At 65.6% G+C, this 8,550-nt stretch overlaps 2 protein-coding genes across 2 annotated transcripts; both read left to right on the top strand.

The window, feature by feature from the left end:
- Positions 1-65: 65 nt before the first annotated feature.
- Positions 66-7,043, top strand: MNEG_5521 (hypothetical protein; the record flags this gene model as incomplete). Its single annotated transcript, XM_014046002.1, has 15 exons — positions 66-113; positions 548-607; positions 819-932; positions 1,239-1,424; positions 1,757-1,846; positions 2,063-2,164; positions 2,507-2,619; positions 2,934-3,093; positions 3,336-3,425; positions 3,850-3,933; positions 4,185-4,322; positions 4,760-5,032; positions 5,495-5,566; positions 5,943-6,295; positions 6,758-7,043. The coding sequence occupies 15 exons, from the start codon at positions 66-68 to the stop codon at positions 7,041-7,043; spliced, it is 2,169 nt and encodes a 722-aa protein (XP_013901456.1).
- A 734-nt stretch (positions 7,044-7,777) lies between these two features.
- Positions 7,778-7,927, top strand: MNEG_5520 (hypothetical protein; the record flags this gene model as incomplete). The annotated part of the gene is made up of 1 exon (XM_014046001.1): positions 7,778-7,927. A coding segment is annotated over one exon (150 nt), but the record flags the coding sequence as incomplete, so codon positions are not given.
- Between the last annotated feature and the right edge of the window lie 623 nt (positions 7,928-8,550).

Below are 8,550 nucleotides of genomic sequence, written 5' to 3'. Positions count from 1 at the left end.
CCGACACTGGCGGGCTGAGGGCCGCGGCGGGGCTGGGGGGGGCGAGTCACATTTGGAAGGAGGTGATGTCGGGTGACAACCTGGTGGATCTGGACCACGAAGATGAGGAAGAGGTGGGGTTCAGGTTTTGCTGACCAGGTTTTAGGGCGGTGCGGCCAGGCTTTGCTGACCAGGATTCTGGGTGTTGCGGCCAGGATTTGCCGACCAGGGTTTAGGGTGTTGCGGCGCGCCGGATCTGGGCAGTTGGGCTGACGCCGCTCCAGGGAGATGGTGATTTGCACTCGTGCGTGGGGGTGGGGGGATGCGCTTTTGCTGGCCCTTGTGTCGGTGCATCGGCTTGTGGCAGCCTGTGTGACCGACCCCAGCTGGCGCCGTCTGGTTTTGCAGGTGGTGGGTAGCGCGTGCGCCCCCGGCAAAGGTGCTGGCCTGGACAAAAGCATGGATGCCAAGGGTTTTCGCTCGGCTTGCGCCGCGTGCCGACGCGGCAGGCCCGACTGCCGGGTTGGGATGCTGAGCCTTGTCGCCGCCTCGCCCGCCCCGTTCGCAGTTCATTGTTGAGAGCCGGCTTTCGCTGCTGGCCGGCTTCAAGCGCCACTTCAGATACAAGGTCCGAGGCGGCGGCCAGTCCAGCAGTCCGCAGTCCGGTCGGCCTTGGGTCACCCGGTTGACGGTGCAAAGGGAAGCCGCCGGATGTGGTCAGCGCCGGCCGCGGCCCGCCCACCGCTGCGCCCCGCCTCTTGCCCCCTGTGTGCACACACTCCCCAGCCCCCCGCTCCACCTTTTGGCTCCCCTCGTCCGGACTGCCCCGACCCTCACAGTCCGCAGAGGGGCTGCTGTCCAGCCACGGCCTGCGGCTGCTGGACTATGCGTGCGACGCGTGCATGGTGTACCCGGACCGCCCGGTCGACCTCTGGTCCCAAGTGGAGCGAGAGGTACAGGGTTCAAAGCACTGCGAGTGCGGACTTTTTTGCTATCTCATCTATAGGTCTGCAGCTGGTGCAGCCTCCAGGAAGAGTGGATATGGCTGGAGTGATGGCTCCCCATTTAGACACCTCGAATCCAATTTACCTGATATCTCTCACATCCATTCCTCCAGATTGTTCCCGCCACTACCTCCACCCACCCCAATCAATGCAACCCCTCCACACCATGTATTCAGCGGCAGGGCATCCCCGCACGCCGCTCACAATGGGACAACCATTCTAACCATTCCTGAATATCTCGCCGTGTGCCACCAGGTCGTCTCCCACGGCGCCACGCCCTACCTAGCCTACCTGCATTACAGGCTGCGGCAGGTGCAGGCCGCAGCCATCAGGGGCGGCCGCAAGGGCAACGTGCTGCTGGCCGCGGTGCAAGCGCCGCTGAGCTGGGTCAGCCGGAAAATGCGGAACCGGCTTGGCACGACGGCGATGGCGGCGCTGGAGGTGGGGCGGCGGGCGTGGGGGTTTCGGAGAGGCGTGGGGGCAGCTGGCGCCCTGGCCGTCTGCTTGGGAGTCGAGGGTCGGCGGCCGCTTTCAGAGAGAGAGCGGCTGTGGGTCTGGTTGTGGTTGTGGGCGTGGCGGAGGCAGGGGCGAGTCATGTGGATCGTAATGGTGCCGCCCCTGCCGGCAAGGGCATCCGGCCGCGGCGTCCGAGAGCCGGGGCCCGGCTGCAGGCAGGCGCACCTCGCCCTTACCGCCTGTTGGTCATCGTTCGATCCTCGTCACTAGCACCGTTTTTGAAACCGTTCGACTCGCACGTTCAAAACGGGCGACAGGTGGCCCTTGAGCTGTGGCTGGCGGTGACCGCGTCGCCCCAGGCCAGGTGGACCAACTTCTGCACGACGCGCAGCAGCGCGCTGCTGCAGGTGCGGCCGCGCCTGCGTGTGTGTGCGCGACGCAATATGCATGTCTCGCCCAACTCAGACGCAGCCAGGCGGCTCTGCACACACGCTGCGCGCACGAATCCACTCCACCCGTGGCAGCTGCCGCGCGTGGCACTGACCTGTCTCCGCAACCCTGATGTTGATGATCTGAGCCGGCCCCCGTCTGTCGCTCGCAACGTTCAAAAAATCGGACTGCAGGAGGAGCTGCGGCAGCAGGCGGCGGTGGTGTGGCGGTTCATATTGGACCGCGGCGTGGAGGCGCCTGAGGAGTTCAACGCCTGCCAGACTCACCGGGCCACGGTGCGTTCGTTGCCGCGCCATGCCGCGCCCGCGCGCGCACGCGTGTACACGCGCTGGGGCGCGCGGACGCATGTTGCTTGCTTCTTTTCGTCGCGCTGCGTGCCGGGGGCCAGCCGCTTCCGCCGGCCGCCGAGCTGTGGAGCGCACGCGGTCGGTTTCGCGAGCGCGCTCCAGCACCCAAGAGCGGCGGGCGCCACCTCGTGCCACCGCCAAAACACAACCGACCCAGGCGGCCCTTCTCCTGCTGCAAATTCCCGCCGACTGGCCGCCTGCAACGCTATGACAATTGACCCTCCTCCCGTAAACCCTCATCTTTGCATCCAATCCTCAACCGTCGTCCAGCTGGCGGTGCTGCGGCGCCAGCTGGCGTTTGTGGAGCAGCTGGGCCACCTGGGGGCCATCGAGGAGGAGGAGCAGGACGCACTGGCAGAGCTGCTGGAGGACAAGCTGGGGCAGTGAGCGATCTGGGTGATCTGAGCGATCTGGGTGATCTGAGCGATCTGGGTGATCTGAGCGATCTGAGCGATCTGAGTGATCTGCAACCTGGAACAGATCCGACACCGCTGTGGTTCGAAATGCTGATTCGTGTTCTAGATGATCTGGCGGAATCAGATCTCGATGGCGTCAGCCTGTCGATTACACAGGGGCCCACCAGCAGCACACACAGCACTGAGCCAACCAGACTGAAACCCCCCAGGCATCGGAGCAAGGGACCCCCATGACTACCCAGCACTTGACGCGGCCCCCCACCTTCCGCCCCCTCCCCCAGCCTGGAGCGCCGCGGCCCGCGGTGGCGCGCCCCCGGCATTACGGAGGTCCTGGCGCGCGTGCCCTTTTTGGAGGGCGTGCCGGACGAGACCGCGATCTGGCTGCGCGCCTACGGCGAGATGAGCGACTTCCGGCCGGGCCAGTGCATCGTGCCGCCCAACGTGAGCCGCGGCGGAGGCGGCGGCTGCGCGCGGGCGGGCGGGCGGGCGCCCCGTCCGGTCACAGCCGCACTGCTCAGCTGTCCACAAATGTCCTTGTCATTGACCATCAGGGCGGTCTGGCAGGGACGCAAGGCCCCGAAATGAGAAGAATCATTCGAATGTTGTCCAGACGGGAACCCGTCACACACACCCCGCTTCTTGGCCGACGGATCAACAACCCTAAACCGCTCCACTGCCCGCAGATGCCGGGGGTCCCTGGTGTGTGGATCGTGCTCAGTGGGCTGGTGCGGGTGGTGGTCACCCGCGGCGCTTCCCTGGAGACGCATTACGTGGTGCGTAGCCGACGGGTCCGAAACGAGATCGGCTTACGCTTCAGGGTGTTGAGTTCAGGGTTCTGGGTTTGGGGGTTGAGGGGAGGGGCGGCCCAGGTCCATGGAACAGGGGTGAGGCTTGGCCCAGACGCTGCAACGCGGCGCAGGCGTCGCGCGCAATAAAGTCAAGGCGTGGGCTTCCAGAGAGGGGCGGCAGTCCTGGGATGGGTGTGATGTGAACCAGAGCCCGTCCAGAGGACCGAACGCCACCACCCTCGGGAGGCTGTAGACGAGAGGTGGTTTTGATTTGAGTTCTGTTGTCAGCTGCTCTGAAGCATGGCCGACGGCCCTGCGCTGTGTCCAAATTTTGGGAGCTGATATGCAGCCAAAGAGCAACTCGACAGCCCCCGGACCCCCCACCCGCCCCTCCTTTGAACCCGCGCAGGGCGTGGGTGGCCAGTTTGGCCTCTACTCATCCCTCATGCCGCGGAGGACGCCCTCATTTGACCTGGTGGCAGCGTACGCAGAGGTGAAAGGCTCAGGGTTCAGAACCCAAGATCCAGGGTTTTGCGTTTCGCGTCGCATTGCATTTGGGTTCAAACATGGCGGCCCGCAGTCAGGCTGCAGCGCTGCCAACGCACGGGCGCTCCGTCGCCCTCTGCCCGCCCTCAGCGACCCCCCGCCCCTCGCTCTGAGTGTCCCCTTTTCCCTGGACTTCCGCCCCTGCCTGGTTCGCCGCGCCTTTGGTTCAATCCCTGAAATCCTCGTGTTCGGCCGCAGGGCAACGCGCTCGGCCGCGGGCCGGTGCTGCTGCAGCTGCCGCTGCGGGTGCTGCAGGGGATCCGCCAGAAGGCTGGGGAGGGGCGGGGCCCCTTCCAGGACCTGCTGGTCAACATGCACCGCCAGGCCGCGATCCAGGTGGGTTGACCAGATCAGATCAGATCAGATCAGATTGGGTCCGATCAGATTGGGTCGGATGGATGGTCCGATCCCTCGTCCAGTGTCTGTGCAATGGAGTGTTGAGCGAGAGTGTGGGTGTGTCGGAGGGTAGAAGTGAGAGTATGTCAAGGGGTAGGGGGGTGGCATGGGGTGGTGGGCTGGCTGCAAAACAGCCAGCTGCAGCACTGTGCCGCGGTGCAGCCTGCTGGGAGCCGTGTCGCAGCTGCGGCCTGCGACCAGGCCCGCACACCAAAGACGCAGCCCTCCTCTGCCGCGTGCGCCTCGCAACATGCAGCCTCGCCGCCTCGATCGTCATACCACTATCAAATTTCGTGGATCGTTCAAATCCATCGATCTCGCCCTTTCACCACCGCAAACCCGCCCTCAAACTTCCCCGCGAACTTCATACCTGGCAGGCCTTCGACTGGCTGGCCGATGACATCATCAGGGGCCTCGCCGCCCACCTCGAGTCGGCCGTCGACGCCGCCATCCGCGCCGCCCGCGCTGCGCCCGACCCGCGCGCCGCGCGCCGCCTGCGGTGGCTGGTCGACGCGCTGCTCGCGCCCGCGGCGGCCGCGGCGGCGACGGACGAGGTGGCGGACGCGGTGGGCGTTGCCGCGGCGGCGAGCAGCGGGTCGGGGGCGGTGGCGGGGATCGTCGCGAGCGTCGGGGCGCGGTCGCTGTGGGAGGTGCGGGGCGGTGGCGTCGGTTGCGCTGTTCGTTTGGGCCGGGCGGGCCGCTTGTGCGGAATGGTGTTGCACTTCCGTGCAGATGGGTGGAGGTCTTGGTGGTGGCTGGTTCAGTTGTTTGTAGTAGTAGTGGGGGCAAGGGGGACAGGATCTGGGTGCAAGCTTGCGGTGCTTGCAGCTGCTCGGGTGCGTGCGGTCACGGCAACAAACTGGCTGGCATGCACACAGGGCTGTCCGGCTCGGCAGTGCCGCACTGCAACAGCGCATGCTCTTGCAGCTCATCCAGTGCGGGCCCTGCACCTGTGGCCGAGATTGACAACCTCACCATTACCTTAACCAGCAACACGCACGCACAAGGATTGATGCACGCATCATGCATACACACCCGCACGCGACGAGATGCACAGCTGTCCCCGCACGCGCATGCGACGCAGCCACCGAACGTCACCACCCCTTGACCAGGTGATCGAGGGAGGGAACAAGGAGGTCGTCTCACGCATCATTGCTGACAGGGCCAGGGAAGCTTCAGAGCAGGTGCGGGCGCCACCCGCCGCAACTAGCGGCGCACTTGCCACGGCTGCAACGGCGTGGAGGGGCCTACAGCCCGAAGCTCGAGCCCTACGGCTGTTGTGCGGCCCCCAGGGCTCCACGCTCCAACATCCACGGCATCTGGCATCATGCTTGCGGCCCTCATGCCTGCAGTCACCTTCATGGCTGCGTCGCGTGACGCCCCGCAACCAGCGGAGCTTACCCCCACCCACCGGCTCACACATGCGCCAACGCACCCACCCGCCCTCGATTCGCGGCTGGCCACCTGCCACTGTCTCTGCAGCCCCCGTCTCCTCTTGCTGATCTGCACTCACTGCCTACCCCATTCAAACTCCCCTCGAACCTGTTGTGCAATGTGCAGCTGCGCCGCAGCCTGTGCGGCGCGGATGTGTTGGTGGTGGCCCCAGGGGAGCGCTTCTCGCAGTCCTCGTCAGCCGCCCTGCTCGGCGGCGGCCTGACGCCGTCGGGCCCCGAGTCCGCCGCGGCCGCAGCCAAATGGTGGGGCGCCGCGCCGCGGCCGGACTGGTGGCGTCCCACCACCGCGCCCGCGGCGGCGCCGGCGGGCGGGGCGGCGGTGGGCGCGGCAGGTGTCCATGTCGCCGGCGGTGCGGGCGGGGAGGGCGGCGGCGGCCAGGGCGCCGTAAGCCTGCGCAAGCTGGCCGCGCCAACGCTGATGGCCTGGGCACCAGAGCTATTCGAACCCTTGGATGGACGGTGAGGGCACAGGCTGGGGTTGAATTGTGACACTCGCTCAATCGGCCACACCTCGCATGCTCTACCGATGGCTCCCAACCTCCGGGTGATGGACTTATGTGGGTTGGGTATTTGCTTTGCAAGGCAGAGTGTAGGATGAGACTTGAAGCTTCGCCAATGAATGCGCGGACCTCGGGCGGCCACCTCGGCTGCGCGGCGTGACCTGTGGCCTCAACCAGGGCGCAGCTGTGTGTGACAGCTGCGAGTAGCTGTGTGTGTTCGAGTCAATGTGTGTGTATGTGTGTGTGTGTGTATGTGTGTGTGTGTGTTTGAACGTGTGCGTGTTTGTCCAAGTCCGTGCGCTTGAACGTGTATGGGCGTGTGTGTGTATGTGTGTGTGTGTGTGCAAATGCACGCGTACTTTGTGATGGCGCTCTGACCAGAGTCACTGGCCTCATACCACCCATCTGCACCTCTCTGCAGGCGCCTGTACGCCCCGCGGCAGCTGACTTTCAGGGCGGGCGCCCAGGGGGCGGTATTGCTGGTGGTGCCGGCGGACGCGTCCTCAGCGGGCAGCGACGGCGGCCGCTCCCCCCGCAAGGCCGACGGCGCTGCCGCGGCCGGGGGCTCGCCGGTGGTGGGCGCGCGCGGCGGTGGGGGCGGCGGCGGCGGTGCAGCAAGGGACCTCTTGGGTGGTAGGAGGATGGTGTCTTCGAAGGCGATGCGGAGCGGCGTGAACCAGGCGCACGCAGACAGCCACATGGGCTGAGGCAGGGGCCGGGGGTGGGCAGGTTGGTGCAGGTTGGTGACTTCATGTGAGCTTGGGCGCCTTGGTTGATGGGGCTGCGGGGCTTCCAAATCGCACCTGCACTCCTGCCGTGAGAGGGGCGAGTGCAGGGCGGGCTGCCGACGCAGCTCTGGTCCCCTCATGTGTGATATATGCCCTAGCCTCTGCTGCCATTTGTGAGGGGTGACTCAAGCGATGGCGTGCCTGTTGCAGCATGTTTGTGTCCATGCAGTGCTGCTGTGCGTTGCATGATAGTGATGATGAACGCCATGCCCGTCACAGCATTCTTTGCTTTTATTTCGATGCACTTGTAAAGATTACACCTTTGCAGTGTGTCTGGGATGGCACAGACATTTATCATGAGTCGGCAGCTCGTCCTCATTCGCAACCGGCTCCGACAGAAGCAATGGCAGCGCTGTGCGAGTGCAAAGCGGGGGTCGCCCCAGCGCGCGTGCGTTGGTCTTGACAGGGGGACACGGTGGATGCGGCGTGTCCACAGTGTCAAAGGGTCTGAAAGAGTCTGAAAGATAAAGGCAACCATCTATCTGGCGCTTCTGAACTCTCCCTTGAATGTTGGCAGCTTCGGGGTACCTGCTGCGTAGTTCATATGCACGTTGCAGGCTCCCAAACCACAGTTGAGTTGGAAAAGCGCCACGCTTGCTCGCGCGTGTGGTGGAGACAATGGTGTCGGCAAGGGAATGGCGAATGGAAGACGAATGCAGCGGGGCGCAAGTGGCGGGGCACCAGGGAAGTCATGGCGGTCGCGCGCGTCCGGTGGCGAAGGGAATGAGATCGCAATAACAGCAGGTGGCACAGTTTGTGGGCGCACCCTCTGGGTGGCGTTCGTGGCGGCGGGGTGGGCCAAAGTGCGGCCCCCGGGTCCGTCTGGTGTGAATTCCCCCAAGCAAGCTGCTGGTTGCGGCCTTGACGTGGCTAATCCCGAGTTATAACCGGTTAGGTGCACAGCATCAGGTGCAGGAGCAAAGTCACCAGCGCTAAGCTCTTCGCGAGAAAGTGACCTAGGCAGCACACGGCCCCTCCTTCCGTGTAAGTGCCCGACCCGTCGCTGTCGTTAGCTTCCCGCCGTCCTGGCGTTCGCCCAGCCAGGCCCCCGATTTCAAGGCGCCGCAGCCTGAGCAGGCCTCCTGCTGCGTGCGTCGCCGACGTGCCTCCCTCCGTGGTTGCAGCACGCGTCGCCGAAGCCAGCGGCCTTTGCGGCGGCACCTTCCGGGCGGCTTCCGTTGAGCAAGATCAGCTCGACCTCGACCAAAGGAGTGGAGGACGACCGCTCCATGCTCGGCAAGATAGCGCTGCCGGCCCTGCTGAAGAACGCGCCGGCGCCGCCGGCGCCGCCAGGCACAGGCGTCGGGGCGAGGCTGGCGGCGCGGGACATGGCGGGGCGTGGCTCGCCGCCTGCCAGGATGGTGGGGATGTCCCAGAGCGCGAATTGACAGCCGTGTCCCCTCCTACGGCGGGGGGGGGGCAGGGG

The sequence above is a fragment of the Monoraphidium neglectum genome (assembly GCF_000611645.1).
Source record: "Monoraphidium neglectum strain SAG 48.87 unplaced genomic scaffold scaffold00831, whole genome shotgun sequence".
NCBI lineage: Eukaryota > Viridiplantae > Chlorophyta > Chlorophyceae > Sphaeropleales > Selenastraceae > Monoraphidium > Monoraphidium neglectum.
This window is presented reverse-complemented; position numbering and strand designations above follow the sequence as displayed.